This window comes from Daldinia childiae, assembly GCF_008694065.1.
Source record: "Daldinia childiae strain JS-1345 chromosome Unknown Scaffold2, whole genome shotgun sequence".
Taxonomy (NCBI): Eukaryota; Fungi; Ascomycota; class Sordariomycetes; order Xylariales; family Hypoxylaceae; genus Daldinia; species Daldinia childiae.
The window spans coordinates 3,615,949-3,633,974 of NW_022984643.1; the positions used below are offsets into that span (position 1 = coordinate 3,615,949).

General features: G+C 47.6%; 5 protein-coding genes across 5 annotated transcripts; 3 read left to right on the forward strand and 2 right to left on the reverse strand.

The window, feature by feature from the left end:
* Window positions 1–2,506: 2,506 nt before the first annotated feature.
* Window positions 2,507–4,531, forward strand: GL218_01882 (Signal recognition particle subunit SRP72; the record flags this gene model as incomplete). The annotated part of the gene is made up of 2 exons (XM_033578367.1): window positions 2,507–3,270; window positions 3,322–4,531. 2 exons carry the CDS (start codon window positions 2,507–2,509, stop codon window positions 4,529–4,531), a joined length of 1,974 nt encoding a protein of 657 aa, XP_033439436.1.
* A 724-nt stretch (window positions 4,532–5,255) lies between these two features.
* GL218_01883 (Arf guanine nucleotide exchange factor sec74) lies at window positions 5,256–9,655 on the reverse strand (the record flags this gene model as incomplete). Its single annotated transcript, XM_033578368.1, has 2 exons — window positions 5,256–9,130; window positions 9,235–9,655. 2 exons carry the CDS (start codon window positions 9,653–9,655, stop codon window positions 5,256–5,258), a joined length of 4,296 nt encoding a protein of 1,431 aa, XP_033438511.1.
* Window positions 9,656–11,131: 1,476 nt separating this feature from the next.
* GL218_01884 (putative metallocarboxypeptidase ecm14) lies at window positions 11,132–12,838 on the forward strand (the record flags this gene model as incomplete). Its single annotated transcript, XM_033578369.1, has 1 exon — window positions 11,132–12,838. The coding sequence occupies one exon, from the start codon at window positions 11,132–11,134 to the stop codon at window positions 12,836–12,838; it is 1,707 nt and encodes a 568-aa protein (XP_033438516.1).
* Window positions 12,839–13,232: 394 nt separating this feature from the next.
* GL218_01885 (Microsomal glutathione S-transferase 3) lies at window positions 13,233–13,842 on the reverse strand (the record flags this gene model as incomplete). The annotated part of the gene is made up of 2 exons (XM_033578370.1): window positions 13,233–13,647; window positions 13,805–13,842. The coding sequence occupies 2 exons, from the start codon at window positions 13,840–13,842 to the stop codon at window positions 13,233–13,235; spliced, it is 453 nt and encodes a 150-aa protein (XP_033438515.1).
* A 1,108-nt stretch (window positions 13,843–14,950) lies between these two features.
* On the forward strand, window positions 14,951–17,768 carry GL218_01886 (AP-1 complex subunit gamma-1; the record flags this gene model as incomplete). The annotated part of the gene is made up of 5 exons (XM_033578371.1): window positions 14,951–14,960; window positions 15,075–15,198; window positions 15,264–15,452; window positions 15,518–17,600; window positions 17,682–17,768. 5 exons carry the CDS (start codon window positions 14,951–14,953, stop codon window positions 17,766–17,768), a joined length of 2,493 nt encoding a protein of 830 aa, XP_033439440.1.
* Between the last annotated feature and the right edge of the window lie 258 nt (window positions 17,769–18,026).

Genomic DNA, 18,026 nt, shown 5'->3' on the forward strand with positions numbered 1-18,026 from the left:
CGTCTTGATGCTGTCTTACTAGTGTATAGTACGTATAAGTGGCCTCGGCCGTCACAGGCCAGCGTATACTTTAGGCATAGTGCTTGACTATCTAACCATATAAGTGAAAAATGATGAAACTGACCGGTGAGTACGTAATCAGGCTAGTCCTTCTACCGACTTATAAGACGTGTCTATTATACCCTTCGTCGTGTGTATACTATATGTCCACATGCTACCATTTAAACTACCATGTAGGCCACCATGTAAGGGTTTTATCTTCACTTTGGGTCGATCTACAGATTGAAATGCCTATGGGTGCAGACGTGTAGATACAAAAGGACCGGTCCAATACGGAATGCCCCGTCCGCCTAGTCTTGTGTTGCTTGCGTTTATGGCGTGCATCAGATGCATCAAATCTGCGCAACAGACGGACTCGATGACCAAAACTAGCGGGTATCTTACCCAAGCGACCGTCACCCTGCGAGCCTCCAAGTAAGAGGGTGAGCGAGATTCGGGAGATATACCAAGACCGCAATAAACTGCAATACTGCAATACCACAAGACGATGTCAGCAAGCAGCATGTAGCAAGCAACAAAATATTAAAGGTCGGTTATCAACGTTGGGGCCCACGTTGTACAAGTGGTAATACATACATTACGTGCTTAAGGTGATTAAACGAGGGTTATAAGTGGTTATGATTGGATAATAATTGTATTATGAGAATGTACGGAGTTACAGACTTCGTACTAAAGGCTTCGTACTATCGGAGCCCCACAAAGGCCATGGAATCTCGGTACAATGAGGGATGACGGGATGGTGCAATAAATAGACTAATCCGTCGAATCTGTTGCGTAATAATGTCTCAATCCGTTGATTGTATGTATGCGGGCGGTAGATCAAGTTTAAAATTGGAATACGGTACTTGAGCCATGGATATTTGTAGACCGAACAAGTAAGTAGATATGATACGTGAGTGCTATACTATACCTATAGGTACCTACCATAGTAGGTTATATATAAAAGGGGGATGAAAGGGGTGAACGGGGGGCCAACAAGGTAGGCATATCATAATCGAACGTACATATGAAGATACATATATGTGTGTATTATTGCGCATATCTGGATATCTGGATTCTTGGATGCTTCAATGCTTGGATGCATCGAGCTGTAAGCAACCTTACAATCTGCGCATACATACCGTACATACAATGATACGCGCTCCCCCCACGCCGTAGATATTCCCGCTCGACAAGGGTTACCCTCCAGCGTTTCGTCTTTCTTGGGTATATTTATTTATCTTGCTCACCTCACCTCGAGCAGACAAACCTCTGATACCAACAGGGCCCAATGGGGAATGAATGAAGTGTTGGACAAACTCTCAGCTCTCCTGGATACCTTTGATAAGCTACCATTTCACCTTCCAATCCCAATCCTCAAACCAGCTCGGAGTCGCGTGCCGCAGATATTTGTGAGATCTACTCCTCGGATTGCATCACTGTGGTTCCTATCTGCACGAAGGTGACAATACGATTGCGTATCCCAGTGCCCATGCGCTACTTTTGAGTTGACCGCCCTGTCTCATTGCGGCATCGAAGAGAGGATGACATCGTCGTCATCTACTATGAGGAAAAGAGTCAATATTCGCTTAGTCGGATTTTGAAGCCTTGTGCTGCCGCCTGATACCACTACGTCCATAAGTTCGAAATAAGATCAGTGGAACATTCGTCTCAACGGCCGCTTGAAGCGATCCATAACTCATCGCCATCATCGGCATTAGAGCTAGGGCAAACAGAGGCCTAGTAAGTCAAGTTACAACCAATTGCAAGGTAATACGTCCGCATGCATGAGCTGTTTTCAAAAAATTTATGTGGGTGAAGATTATAAAAGGTAAAGAGAAATTATATCTATGCCTCATTTAGGCGTGTTTCTTAGAGCGAGACGAGAGTTGCACATCATACAACTAGTAGGTAGGCATGTTAAAATATCCATATCGTTTATAGCGCTTATGGATACTCGTTAAAAAGGGAAGTCTTGGACATTTACCAAGAAATCGGAAGAGGCCTTGGCTGCTTGGTTTGAAGGTTGAAGGCTTGGAGGTTTTGATAAGTCATTTCTTGATAAGATAAGATAAATACCCTAGCGTGTATATTTTCCATCCCACAAATTATAGTTGAGGCCATGTAAGCTGGACGAAGGAGGAAGTGGGCAGGTTCAATGTTGGGTGAAAAGTACCTAAAGAAGCTACCCAAGTACTCATTCACCAAATTTAACGTATAGAGTACAAGTACCTGTATCTGAGATAGACGCTTGACGTACCCGCGTTTGAACCCCACTGCATATCCAGACTTCAACATATCCAACTACATCCCACTTACATTATACGTATACCGTATACCACAACGTATATCGCTGCGCATAGGTAACAATAGGTAATTATCAATGACTACACACCATTGTAGCTCTTAGATTACCGTTTGCGACCTTATAATCTAGAGGCTTGCTACGGCAGATTCTTCTTTGGCCATGGCGAGTGCCGCTGCTAACCTCACTTCACTCTTGCGGGCCTCGACCATTCAAGACCATGATGAAATCCTGAAAGCCGCCAATGCAGCTATCAAAGCCTCTAAAAAGGATACCGAAGCTCATAAGACCCGTATCATTGCTCTCTTAAAGCTGGATCGCTTCGAAGATGCCCTCCGAGCCATAGCCGAAGGCGGAGACGAATTAGAGAAGGAATATGTTTTTGAGAAGTCGTACGCTCTCTACAAGTCTGGTCAGCTTGATGACGCCGCAAAAACACTTGAAATAGCTTCTTCATCCTCTAAGTCCTCTCGTCCTTTCCGCCATCTCGCCGCTCAGATAGCCTATCGCGCCGAGAAATTCCCCGATGCCGCCGATGCCTACCACCATCTATTAACAGGATCGGGAGGTCTAGCTGGTGAAGAAAACGACTTGAATATTAACCTTCTCGCTACAAACGCTCAGCTGGAGTGGAATGGACTTGGTTATCTATTAAGGGAGCAAGAGAGACAACCCTCGCGTGACCATCTCGAAGCTTTTGAAACAGCGTACAATGCTGCGTGTACTTGTATTGCAAGGGGCGATTTCAACCGCGCATCTGTTTTCCTTAAGCGGGCGCAGGATCTATGCGAAGCGAGCGAAGACCTATCTGCGGACGAGAAGAAGGCCGAGCTGCTACCTATTATGGTGCAGCATGCCTACGTTCTCGCGAGATTAGGCAAAGAAACAGAGGCAGCGGCTCTACATAGATCTATCGTGTTATCTGAGTGAGTAAAGCTATCCACGCTAATTCGCGTCCATATTCTGACTTCCGGTAGGATCCCGGAAGCACCAACAAGGGCAGTTGCACAGAACAACGAGATCGCCATCGGCGCTGCAGGAAGAAACCCTTTCCTTACACAACGCCTCTTCCAGTCGGCTACAAAGCTGTCTGGTAATGATAAGCTCTTTGCCTACCAGACATCTACATTGAAGCAAAATGAATATGCCATAGATCTGCAGACACAGAAGTTCGACGGTATCGAGTCTTCTACCTCGAAATTAATCCTACAGAGCCCATCCCCTACAAGCTCCGTAGAAATCGCACGCCTTGGAGTCATTAATGCAGCAGCGCATACCCACCTGCAGACCGGTGTAGAATCTCTCAAGCAGATTCTCCCCCTCCTTGAGAAACGTCCGACTGATATTGGGCTTCTATTAACTATCATCCAACTATACGTGCAATTAAAAAAACCCGGCCCAGCATTAACCCTCCTTGAAGCCTTCCTTAAGCGCCTGGAAACAGCGTCAGCTCCTAACTTCGAGGACGTGCGTTTTGCACCCGGTCTTGTTGCTGTAACCGTAGCATTGTACCGATTGCAAGGGCGACAAAACTCTATCCGCACAGAACTAGCAAGAGCATCTACACACTGGCGCTCGAAATCAAAAGATTCTGCCTCATCTCTCCTCCGCGAAGCCGGCATTGAGCTCCTCAAGTCTTCTAGTCGTGAGGACATCGCCTCAGCAGGCGAATCCTTCGAAGCCCTAGTTGCCCAGTCCAGCAAGGACGCGATCGCAGTCGCAGGCCTCGTAGCCTCCTTCGCAAACGAGGACTTCGCCAAAATAGAGACGTACTTGCCAAGCCTGACACCAATCGAGCGTCTCACGGCGGGTGCCACCGACGTTCAAGCCCTTGTGGCTTCGGGCGTAGCCTCGATCCAGACACCTGCAGCCCCCACAAGTAAAAAGCGCCCCGCAGACCACGAGCCAGAGAAACCGGCCGCTAAGCGCCGGCGCAAGAAGCGGCTGCCCAAGAACTACGAGGAAGGCAAGCTACCTGATCCAGAAAGGTGGTTACCTCTACGCGATCGCAGCACCTACAGACCTAAGGGCAAGAAGGGCCGCAAGCGGGCCCAGGAGTCCACGCAGGGCGGCGTTGTCAAGGAGGAAGAGACGCTGGAGCTAGTCGGTGGTGCTGGCGCCGTCAAGGTAGAGAAGGCGTCAGGGGTACAAGGGGGCAAGAAGAAGAAGAAAGGAGGGAAGAAATAAAAAATAGGGGGGGGGGAGAGGCGTGAAGAAAAAAAAAAGATATATATAGTAGCATTGAATACAGTGTATATGTCTCAGAAAAGAGACAAAGTTCGCTTTGATAATATGGACCCCTTGATATGGGATGGTAGTGACTGTTACGTTTTTTAAGTAATACGTAACTACATCGCCTTATTCAAACATGAGAATAACTATATGGGAACTATCTATCCTACGACAAGGCAAAATATAATCACATAGCAAAAACACGCATAGATCATCATTAACAAAGGGCGATTTTATAAAGGAGTGCTGCTAGAAATCCATGTATATACAGCAATTACCGTAACGCGTATACTCCGCTCCGTCTCCGACCAGGACTCTCTAGCAAAGTTAACCTGGCGTTGTTTTAAATATCGGTAGGGGGGAGGTAGGTGGTGGTTATTTTGTTTGTTTCGAAGGTCCTTCATACCCTTCTCTTACTTCCGTCGAAGCACTGATGCCCTTTGTTTTTCCTCTCTATCAGTACATTCAACACATGTATTAATTGTCGTTTGCCGTATCTTTTTTTTCAAGTTCGAGAGCGTGTGTAACCATTTCCTGTTTGTCCTGCTCCCTGTGTGAATCCGAATCCTCTATAAACTCCTATGCAATGGTGGCTACAAAAATCGAATCCCTCAGAACCGAAACAACACTCAACAATTGCCACGGCATGATATCCACGACCCACGACTGTCTATCAACATTACGCACCGACTGTTTGAACGACAGGACTGGGCAGCTGCTCTATATCCTGAGTTACCTCTCCATCTTTTTCACCTACCTCTGATGCTTTCTGAATAGGCGAACTAGGAGGCTCGGGTGTATAAAAGCGGGCTTGCGACATCCGACCCTCTTCAGGACTTTCGTCTTCATCATCTAAAGGTGGTAAGGGAGACCTTCGGCCATCTGAAAAGCTTACGGCTGCGTCGCTATCTTCGTCAGATGGAACTGTTAGGCCTCCTGTAGCTGCATAGCGATGAGTTTTCGACGACGAATATTTCCGGTGTAGATCTCGGAAAGATCGAGCGGTTGCCGTGCTGGCACTAGCACCCGACCCCCGCCGAGCAGACCGTTCCTGAGGATTAGAGAGGACTGAATGAAAGTCGTCATCCGTGTTTGTGAAGGAATCAAACTTGTGCTCGTCGCTTTGATACGACTGTTTACGTTGTTTTATACGTTCATCGTTTGACATGTTCTGCAGTTCACTCCCAAAATTGATGACAGACGCTTTTTTACCATGTACCGTAAAACTACCGGTGCCACGAATGAGAACATCGTTCTCTCGAACGGTTTCATCCGACATACCACCGCTCGATGCGGAATCTTTCCCCTTCCTACTGCGGTGGTGTGACAAATGACCTGCGCCGTCCCTTAGCGTACGTTGCAGACTACGGCGCGTCTTGCTTCTGTCAAGCCCCTCCTTATCTAATCCAGAAGCGCTCGTGCGTTTAGGTCGATCGGGGCTATCCTCGTGAACTTTACCGGAGGAAGTACGCTTATGACCCGATGCCCGGCCGGACTCCATCTCGAGAAGACCGGTCTGTTCAAGGATCTGTCTCTCCCCCTCGTCCTCTTCCGCTTGTTCATCGATGGTATCCTTGTCTTGTCCAATGGCTGGGCTTGACGCTTTGCGGGGTAGTGTAGTCGTAGCAGCTAACCTTAACGAGGAGGATATACTTGTCACAGATGTCTTTCGGATACTGAAGTGGTCAGAACTGACGGGGGGTACATCTTGGGAAGACTGGCCGTCATGAAATAATGGGTCAGTGGCTGAAGTTGGAGGTGTTACGAAATTTTCTACCGCAGGCGAGTCTCCATCCACTTGATTTACAGATTCGGAAGACTGAGTCAGCGAAAGCGGAGCGGGAGACCGCAGAGTCTGTTCTGTATTCTGGGATCCGGATGGCGACTCCTTATCCGTAGGCAATGGTTTCTCGGTGGTCGAACCAGTCTCGACCATATCATCCCCTAAATCGCCATTGATTTCTTTCTCCTCTTCGAGATCTAAAGCAAGGATGTCGCGATGACATTTTAATCTCCAGATTTCCGTCCGAGACCACTTTAACTGAGCAATAATTTTCGCAGCGCCCCCTCGAACCTGGTCCCGGGTTTTATCCTGAATTGGAGCTAATATTAGTAAGTGCCTGGCATTCCTCAGTTGTGTCTCTAGGATTTTCTGGGCGTGCTCAAGTTTCCCATCGGCCTCCTCAATCTTCTGACGTATGATTTCACGACGAGCAACGAGGATGTCTCGAGCCATCTGATGGTCGATACGGCTACGGTTGATACTGACTTCTCCGCTCGGTGTTTGAATGAGCTGAGTCGCGTCAGGACTGTCTAACCTCCTGATGGCACGTCGACTTTGACCTTCGTAGTTACCACCTATGACCCCACGCATTCGTACGCCGGACGTTCTGAATGCAGCGGCATAGTTTAACTTGGCGAGCCAATCATTTCGGTCTTCTTCGCTCTGTGCGAGCAGCACTTCTTCTAGCCCGCCGTGTCTGACATATACAAACGAGTTCTTGTGCTTCTTGTAACTGGCATCCCAGAGCGCTACAGCACCATCCGTTGACATGAGAGCATCAGGCTTGAATTGTTCGAGGGGTGGGTTGAAGATGAGTGGTATCCCATCGTGCCCCGACTTGATATGTGTCTCGTACTGATGCATTAGATTTTTGACCCATGCCGTGTTGCGGAAGAAGTATAGTTGGGCGCCGGTTAGAATGGCCCCCCATTCTTGCCATGGTGAGCGCGTCTTCTTTTTCTTAGCATCTTTACGCCATAGCAATCCGACTTTAGTAACCTTAATGTCTACTATACCCGGATGGGCTTCTTGTGGATTGTTTGCCGTTTTCTCGGTCATAAAAGCGTCCGGACGGGACCGCGCTGATACAATCTGCAGAACTCCTGTCTTGAAAAAAGTGTTCTGCAGTTCTTTCAGGTTGAGGTCATTGGCTGTGCCTGTGTAACTATAATGTTCCTCGAGCGGGATTTGGTCCTTAAGAGGTGGTCGGAGGGTATCGAGCCGGCCGTCTAGGATTAACGTATAGGGGTCAATGGGGTCTTTCGACCTTCGCAACGTTTCTGTCGTGCTGTTCGGAAACGCAGCTTTCTTCTTCGACCGTATGCTACCAGTTCGCTCGCCATTAATACTTAGATCATCCTCGACATGGATAAAGGGTGTGTAGCTAATATTGTCATAAAAGCATTCCAGTATATCATCGAAAATGCCTTCGCCATGCGTGTTCTTCAAATAATCGGCCTTCTGCATTTTGTACTTGTTGTTCTTGTTGAACACATCAGTATGTAATATAAGAAGGGAGAAAGCTATGAAATATGCTTGATCTGGGGTAGAGTATATCCCAGGATTACATTCATGGTAACGGTTAGCGAAAGCTTGCAGGCAGCGATCTATTTGTTGAGTTTCCTTAGGGAGCTCGGCCTCCATAAGAAGTTTCCGAATAGCCATATCCATAGGCTCTTCAAAGAAACTAAACGTTCGCATATAACTTCGCAGTACAGCCGCAGAAAAGGAATCGGTTTCCTTAGATAGGGCGGCGGCGATAACACCGCGACTGAGCATCTCCTCTAGACGTGTGAGATACTTCGCGGGTGTATCATCTTCTCGGCGCTCAGGTAGCACGACTGGTTCCCTGTTTATTTGTAATGAATTATTCTTTGAAGTGCTCGAGCCTGGGGTTGCCGGGGTTAAGCTCCCATGTCGTAGGCTATCGGTATTCTGTCGCATACGACTTAGCCCTAGTAGATCACCGAAACTCTTACGGCCGGTAGAAGATGAAGTTCGTGTGGTCCCTGGACGTTGACGGTCGTCGAGAAAACTCTCACCAAGGGAACTCATTGTGGAAGACCGCCCTCGGAGACTTACGTGCATTCTCGTCGGGGACGACTGTCCAGAGTGTCGAGAGGAAGGTCTGAACAAAGCTGTAGCAGGAGACCCCGTCAGTTTGCCAGATTGGGAGGGAGAAGCTAAGGGCATTGATACATCCTGTCCTATAGACGGGCGGGATGGGTCTAGAGCGAAGGAAGGGCGAGATGAGGTCGAGGAACGCGACATAGAGGAAGCTGTGGCAGATATTGCGGGGGTCTTAGATTTCTGAGGGAGATGTGTTATAGGGAAGAGCGGCTCCGGTTGTTTAGGCCTGCGGCGAAGACGGAAGAAAGACGTAGGATTTAACCCGGTCTGCTGGGGTGATGCAGTATGCTCGTTAAAGCTGCTTTCCGATCTAGAAGACTCGGATAGACGATTTGTAGGGGGAGTTAAGGCGTTTTGATCATCGGTAGTATTGGTCTGTGATCTAGTTAATGTTCCAGGCCTCGAACTCTCTTCGAAAGTTACCGTCTGTTTACTCGACGAGGACATCGTTCGTTCGTTTATAGTTTTCCTTTTATCTTTTTTAGCAGCTAGAGGTGGGATAAATTTCGATGTTGGTTCTTGGTCGCCTCTGGGAAGATCGCCAGACCGGCGCATTCGTAAGGGGATTTTCATGCGTGGTTTCTTTGGTTGCATGTCCATATCCATAGACATGGTCGGCGCAGTCATGATGATGGAGGGAGCTGAAAAGGATAACCAAGTTAGCAAATAAATCTCGCGTTAAGAATAAATTATGATATCGAGGATAAGGTTCAAAAGGTTCAAGGAATATAATGATGCTACATACGCTGCGGCATGGGTGGTAGCTTCTCGGCTTGCTGCTGCTGCTTTAATCGGGCCGACAATTGGGAATCGGAGGCATTGCGAAATCTCAACATGCTGAACCTACGATGTTTCGGCGACTCATCTTGAATTGGAGGGGACTCGGGACGACTAAAAGGATCTTCGCTTTCTCTCCCGGGGAACATGGACGCGGTAGCTGACGTCGCGACTGTGTCGACAGAAGATTTGCTGTCCTCGCCATTTCCAGAAGTACCATCTCCTGTCCCTTCTCCGTTCCCTACGGTAGCGTCGGGGCTCAACAACGCCTCTGATTGGGGTTTGCGCGAGGACTGCTTGGGGACAGGGGACGCCGAATCGACCAGAATTGTATGTCGTCTCATGTCGGTGTCACTAGCCATGACGCCCCGACGGCGTAGGAAAGGCATTGTAATAGACGACAGCCAATGTCTGGGCAGGAACAAGACTAAGTATGCCGTCCAGCTTAAAACAGTGTATTAGGTATGTACACGGGTATACGGCAACGGTAGTAACAGCGATGGGTGGCTGGAATAGCCGATGATCATCACGTCAAAGAGCTACTACGGCGAAGACCCATCGTTGTGAAGCACTTTGCGAAGGGGTATAGACAATAAATGATGAATGGTGCCGAATTCCTTCACAGAGATAGAGGAATCTTGGGGGACGGGTTATTGGTTATTGTCGCCGGGGGGTGGGAGCTGTCAGACTCGAGGATCTCTTCAACTGACTTCGCCTGTCAGCGGATCCACGAAAAGAAGTACTACGGATGGACGGCGAGTTATTTTGTCGTATGTCTATAGTCGCTGAATTGGATTGGGTTGGATTGATACGGATTGATACGATCAGTCAGCCATTCATTCATGTCTATGTATGAATGAGTTAGTTTTTAGGATCTCATCGAGATCAAAGGTACGGGAGAGGTACGGGGTTTGGGCTTGGACTACTCCGGGTACTTGTGTTGGTGTAAGTAATAAAGTCCGTTGCCAAGTTGCTATTTCTGTAGGTCGTGGAAACAATTAAAAGTTGTTAGGACCCCTTGAACCTTCCAAGGTTCCTCCCTATCTGCCCTGTCTGCCCCCCGCCGAGAGCCCCATGTTCCTACCTAAAAAGGCGAGGTCGGGTTAGCTACACGTGTAATTATGCACGCTATACTTCGCCTGCCCAATTTTTCGTAAAGTACCCCCTACTTCGTATGGATACAATCTATGTAACTATGATAGACGTTCCATAAGGAAAGACCCGACAAATTGGATAGAGAGATCAACATACATACCGGTCTCCTCACTTAGATGGTATTTAACTATCATATATAATTATTATATCGTATACCGACCTCTTTATTCTCGTTCCGTAAGATATTAACATGTTACGACAGAGAATTCTATATTCGAAAAGTTATATCTAGGATATTGTTTCTTGTTTAAAATTTTCAGACTTGTTAGAGTATATGTGATGTAACTTGAGGCAACCCGCATAAAAACTAGAAAGATACATGGGGAGGTAGTACGTATGTAGGTACAGTTTACCTGCCTTGGCTGGTTGCGTTATCCACTCCGCCCCTCCCCCACTTTTTTACATGTTTAACGGTTTACGTCGTCAAGACTAGAATCTTAGCCGTTGCTTTAAACAGAGTCTAAATTTAAGCAGGTAGCAATAATCCAACCCTCTCCCGCTCAGCCCGATTTCTAGGCTGCTGCCGAAAAGTCCAATGCCGGACACGTTCCTGAGGACTACATATTACGTACATATAAATACTAACTACCAATACTACCAATACTACTACATATAGTTACACATTCCTCATAGCTACGCATACACATACATAAGTATTGCTTCTCTATGCTCTGCGACGCTACGCCGTCTGCTGTAAGCCATTCATCATAATGAGCGCCATCTCTCTCCCTCGCTCATCTTATCTATTTGTCTACTTCTTGCTCTTTTTCACTATACCCCTCCCTTCCTTTGCCACAAGCCTACCTCGGGTCGCCCCGTCTCAACTCCACGATGGGCGATCGTATTTCGACCGCCTGCTCGACATTCCCTTCGGGTGGGCCTCGAAAAAGTCTAGCAAAAATTTGAATCAATGGTTTGTAACTCATCCGAAGCTTGTAGAGAATCTACAGAGGTATGAAAACGAGGTTGTAATACGGTTCAATGTCTCAACAAGTGCAAATGAGGCGGCTTTAAGAAAGGCCGTTGATCAAATGTTGCTCGATGTCTGGGACTTCACTGATAGCTACACTGATATACGCATTGAAGCACGCCGTATTCGACCGTTGATGGGTATACTGCCGTCCTCTTTACAAGATAACCATGTCGTTTTGATTCCCGACCTAGCCCGTGCTGTCGCGGCTACCTACCCGTCTAATGCCGCCGCAAACTCCGTCACTCAGTCCCTCTCAAAAGATCGAGGTATCACCCCAGCAAACGACATCCCTTTGCCTAAGAAGCAAGGTGTAGATGACGTTTTCTTTCATGATTACCAGCCGCTCTCTGTCATATATTCGTGGTTGAAGTTGCTTGACTCGATGTTCCGCGGCCGCGGCCTCGTTCGGATGGTCAACATTGGACGATCGTACGAGGGCCGGGATATACTAGGGTTAAGGGTCGGCACACCCCGTAGCGGTGGCTCAGATAGTCGCAAGGATACTATTCTCATTACAGGTGGTATTCACGCGAGGGAGTGGATATCCATAAGCACAGTAAATTACGTCGCTTGGTCCTTCATCAAGTCTGTTGACGAGGATCCGATGATAGCTAAAATTCTAGAACACTTCGATATCGTCTTCATCCCTGTATTAAATCCTGATGGATACGAGTACACGTGGGATGTCGACCGGCTATGGCGGAAGTCGAGACAACGCACCAAGATGCAGTATTGTCCCGGGTTCGATTTGGATCACGCATTCGGCTACCGATGGGATGGTACCCGGCATCAGAGTGAACCGTGCTCTGAGAGTTACGGCGGCGACCAACCCTTCGAGGCCGTCGAAGCCGGTGAATTGGCGGATTGGGTTAGGAACGAGACGGACAGCGGCGTTAATTTTGCGGCTTACCTGGACCTCCACTCTTATTCTCAGCAGATTTTATATCCGTATGCATATTCTTGCGTTGTCCGTCCGCCTAATATCGAAAATTTAAGGGAGGTAGCTATGAATTTAGCTAAACATATGAGGCTGTCTAACGGAGAGGTCTACACTACCACGTCGGCCTGCGAAGGGGCCGTCGCAAACGAAAACCCGGTAGACTCCACACATGATGCCCAAAGAGCTCGAATAGAAGCCGGCGGTGGCTCTGCTATTGATTACATTTTTCATGAATTCGGAGCTCGGTATAGTTACCAGATTAAACTACGAGATACGGGAAGCTATGGCTTCCTACTCCCTAGCGAACATATCATTCCGACCGGCGAAGAACTATACCAAGCTATGAAATTTCTTGGAGATTATCTTCTTGGTAATAACGGTCACGAGTCGTGGACCCAATCTACCAGTCCCGATCAGAATCCGTCTGAGCCCTTTGATGAGGATGAGGAAGAGATAACGGAACTTCGAAAACGGCGCCGAAGACGGTGCGTTGATTGTACATAAATCACATAATCTATCATAATAATATTAAATATTGTTCATTTAACCCCATAATCGATGTTACAGTTGGATACTCTCAGCTCTGGGTGCCTCATTTCTTTCGCCTTACTATTTTGGTTCTGCCCCGAGCCATCCATGGTAAGAAAACCAGCTACCTTGGCTTGACCTTAGCTAATATATGTGCATTGCTCGTGTTCACCATTATATCCGAAAAGCGGCTTAGTGGCGCAATGGACTGAGCATAGACGTCTTGGCCATATTACCGGGTTCTCTATTTGTTCTCGAAGGATAAATAATGTAAATTTCTATTTTTAAACGATCTACTCCCATAACCGTAATATCTTCCCTTTATTTTTTTTTCCCTTTTATTATTATTTTGTACCGATGTACCCAATCTCTAAGCCTGAGGAAGCAACTTAACACCAGCAATGACAGCCATGACTTTCAACGCGGTGTCGCATAGGATGCCGATAACGAAACCCTTGCCTCTGCCCCGGGGACCGTACAAGGTGTAACCTATAGCGTACCACGTACGTCCGATGACCCAGCCGGCGCCAAGAGCGGCGCTCGCAGTTGGGAACCAGAGACCGGAGATGAGCAGGGCGCCGAGGAAGGGTGCTAGGTTCTCGGTGAAGTTGCCGTGGGCGCGCTGAGCACAGTTGAACTTGTAGGCATTGGGGTCCTTGGCGGCTTGCTCCTGGCTCGCATAGGGGATCGGATAGGTTAGGCCGCTCTGCTTGCGCGCCTTAGCCGATAGCGCCATGTGGAGGGTGTTGATGAAGAACGATGAGGCGGCGACGGTTAGGACGTAGCTAAATAGAGAAACGGTGTGGTTAGTAGCCGCACGGGAAGGATTTAGATCTGTATTTGGCGGATATGGACGTGCCAATTAAGGGACTAGAAAATGGCGTGCTACGGATTGTTGGTGGTAGATGCAACACGGATATAAATAAAGTTATCGGCACTTACCCATATTCGCTTGGTACTTGGAGTGCGTAGGACGTCATTGTGTAGAACGTTGATGTATGGATTTATATGAATTTATATATAGTGGTTTTTAGGTCGTCGAGGGTTTGAATATTTACTCTGGAGAACTTGCAATAGAAGATAAGAGAGTTTTGTTTTATATAACTAGCGTTACATACTCATGACGGGAAAGACTACTTCCCACCCCCTTATTTATACGCAGATCCGGTCTCTCAACTAGTCAGGTATCAAATGATGGTTATCCCGTCCATACTACATACATACTAATGCGGATCGTACGTGACTAATACGATAGTCGTTAATTAGCCCGGTTCCCGACTGAAACCACAAAAATGTATTATTATACTCATATACGTAAGATATGTACACGTATATATATATGCTTAACGATAAGTACCTGGGTAGTTAGATTAAATCGTGAAGCTTCTACTGAACTTTGTTGGGTGGAATACTAGCATACATACTAGCTATAGCGGTATGCGGCTAGATTTTTCTTCTAATAAAATGCCGAAACGGAGGATGCTTACACCGGCGGATGTATGGTTAACGTCGAAAAGTGGCCGAGCTGATAGAATATTTACTAGCAAGCTTTTCCACGAGGATCCGTCGAGGAATAGGTCAGAGCTACATGTTAATGTGTACTAACCTATTATGTAATTCAATCTTGAAACGTTCAACGTTTCGCCTTGTACTTGATGAGGCTAGATGTTTTCTTTTGGACACTGTACTTAACTACCTAGATACATAACGAAAGTACAATATAGTTATCGGATAAAATAGTTCCGGATATCCCACTTCAATGGATCCACCCAACCCGACCTTGATAAGGTTCTAAGAGGCTAGGTACCCAGGTACCTTTCTCCTGACAGCACACGGCTACCACAATGATCTTTGGTCCTTAGTCTTGGTCTTTGAGAATCTAAAGCTTGTGTTGGTCTGGTCTTACACTAGGCACGGGAATATCGCCATAATACGGGATTGAACAACTAAGACATCTCATAACAACACACGACGAATTCCTGCGAAACTTATTTGTGACGTCGATTATTCGTGACCTACGATTTCAACTTTTGCCAAAGCTGGCTATTCTACTTCAATAGGCCCTTCCAGGGCCCGTGAAGCTTCACCATGAGTTCCCGTAAGTCGTCATACTGAAAGAAGTAGTCTCGCAATCCCTTAAATTCATAATCATTTATAGCCAATCTCGAATAATATAACCAGTAACTGACATTTCTCTCTCTCTACCTTGCAGTGAAGCAGTTTATTCGCAATGTGCGTGCAGCTAAGACCATCGCCGACGAACGAGCTGTGATCCAAAAGGAGAGCGCCGCCATCAGGGCTAGCTTCCGCGAAGAGAGCCACGACCACAACGTGAGGTGCGCACTATGCGACACTGATCTCGAAACCTTCGATGTATTTGCTAACTTACGGCGATCGATAGGCGGAATAATGTGGCCAAACTTCTATACCTGTTTACTCTGGGTGAGAGAACCCATTTCGGTCAAATAGAATGCATCAAACTGCTCGCATCCCCGCGGTTTGCCGATAAACGCCTTGGACATCTAGCTACGAGTTTGTTACTGGATGAAAACCAGGAAGTGCTCACATTAGTTACAAACTCCTTGAAAAAGTATATTTATCCTCTCTTAATGACCTTGATTTCAACTCCAAGCTAACCTTGGATTCTCCCTCCAGTGATCTAGGCCACTCCAATCAATATGTCGTGGGCCTTGCCCTCTGCACCCTGGGAAATATAGCTTCGATCGAGATGTCCCGAGACCTGTTCCCCGAAATCGAGACCCTAGTTTCGACTGCCAACCCTTATATCAGAAGGAAGGCAGCTCTGTGCGCTATGCGGATATGCCGAAAGGTTCCCGACTTACAAGAGCATTTCGTTGAGAAGGCAGCGCAGCTATTATCGGATAGGAACCATGGCGTACTACTTTGCGGACTGACGTTAGTTACGAGCATGTGCGAAGCAGAAGAGGAAGAAGGTGGCGACGAAGGAATCATTGATAAGTTCAAGCAGTTCGTCCCAGTTTTAGTCAGGACCTTGAAGGGCCTTGCTACCTCTGGCTATGCCCCTGAACATGATGTCACTGGTATTACAGACCCCTTCCTACAAGTCAAGATTCTCCGATTACTCCGAGTCCTCGTTCGCGGTGATGCCGAGGGTACAGAACAGATCAACGACATCCTCGCCCAGGTCGCCACAAACACCGACTCGTCTAAGAACGTTGGTAACTCGATCCTCTACGAAGCTGTCCGAACAATTCTCGACATTGAGGCGGACTCGGGCCTCCGGGTTCTTGGTGTGAACATTCTCGGCAAGTTCCTTTCCAACCGTGACAACAATATTAGATACGTTGCTCTCAACACATTGATTAAAGTCGTCGCCATCGAACCGAACGCTGTTCAACGGCATCGTAATACGATCCTAGAATGTCTACGGGATCCCGATATTAGCATTAGGAGACGCGCTCTAGACCTGAGTTTCACTCTGATCAATGAGAGCAATGTACGAGTACTCATTCGAGAGTTGCTTGCCTTCCTCGAAGTCGCCGACAATGAGTTCAAGCCTAGCATGACAAGTCAAATTGGTATCGCGGCCGACCGGTACGCTCCTAACAAGCGGTGGCATGTCGATACTATGCTGCGGGTCCTAACTCTCGCGGGGAACTACGTCAAGGAACCCATTATGGCCTCGTTTGTTCGACTCGTGGCAACAACCCCAGAACTTCAGACGTATGCCGTTCAAAAGCTATACGCAAATTTAAAGAAAGATATCACCCAGGAAAGCTTAACCCAAGCAGGCGCATGGTGTATTGGTGAATATGGTGATTCCCTACTCAGGGGTGGACAATACGAAGAAGAGGAGTTAGTTCAAGAGGTTAAAGAACACGAAATCATCGACCTTTTCTCCACTATCCTTAACAGCAGCTATGGTACCCAAGTGTCTACCGAATACATCGTCACGGCCCTAGTCAAACTGAGTACGCGTTTTTCAGATCAGAACCAGATAGAACGCATTAAACGACTACTAGAAACTCACCAGACAAGCTTGGATGTCGAGGTACAGCAAAGAACTGTCGAGTATGGCAACCTATTTTTGTACGACGACATACGTCGTGGTGTCTTAGAGAAGATGCCGCCGCCGCAGATCAAGGAGGAGTCAAGAGTACTAGGCGAAGCCACCAAGAAACCCAAGAAGGGAGCTAATCGCAGGTCGAAGCTTATCGCCAAGCCCACAACGGATCAGGATTTGCTCGACCTGATGGGTGACAGCACCACCACGCCCTTAGCTTCACCTACAAATGGAGGTCCAAGCAATACTGATTTACTTGCCGATATTCTTGGCGGCAGTACAACTTCACCCCAGACTACCTCTCCGCCACCTCAGAGTAACACGGCATCGATCATGGATCTCTTCTCCCAAGGCTCGGCCTCCAGCCCTGTGCCTGCGAGCTCGGGTCTGGGCGATCTAGCATCACTCGGTACTCCTCCGCCCCAACAAGCTACAGCAGCTCCACCGCCAGCCGGTATCCCATGCTATAACGCCAACGGTCTTAACATCACTCTTCAACTACAGCGTAACGCCGAGGGAGCCATACAAGTCCTAGGCCGTTTCCGGAATACTTCCGGTGGCCCGCTCTCCAACGTCGGCTTACAGGCTGCAGTACCGAAGTCACAAAAGCTGCAGTTGATGAGCATTTCCAACTCCGATATTGCGCCCGGTACTGAAGCTACACAAATGATGCGGATCACGGGAAGTAAAGGGGTGAGTTCATGTTCTAGATCATACAATACAAATCTTCGAGTCTTCCCGAATCAATTAGCTAACATTATATGATCGATCTAGCCTCTCCGCTTAATGTTACGAATCGGCTACTCCCACCCGTCGGCGGGACAGGTCATGGATCAGGTCAAGTGGACGGAACCGTCTTAGTGATGCGGTGTGATGTGGTAGAAGCAGATATAATAAAAGGCGTCTTGATGATTGGTTGTACTTGTACTCTCCGTTTCGAGATGAATGAATGCCTCTCGCGCTCGTGAAGATACGGTGACTTAGGTCCATATGCAACTATGTGACGGGTTCCTTGGACCTGGTAGCTAGTGTAGATGAGCGAGTAGTAAGTCTTTGAATGCTAGAAGGTCGAGTATTCGACTCGGTAGCTTCGATTTGCCTTGCTGGTTGTGATATAGC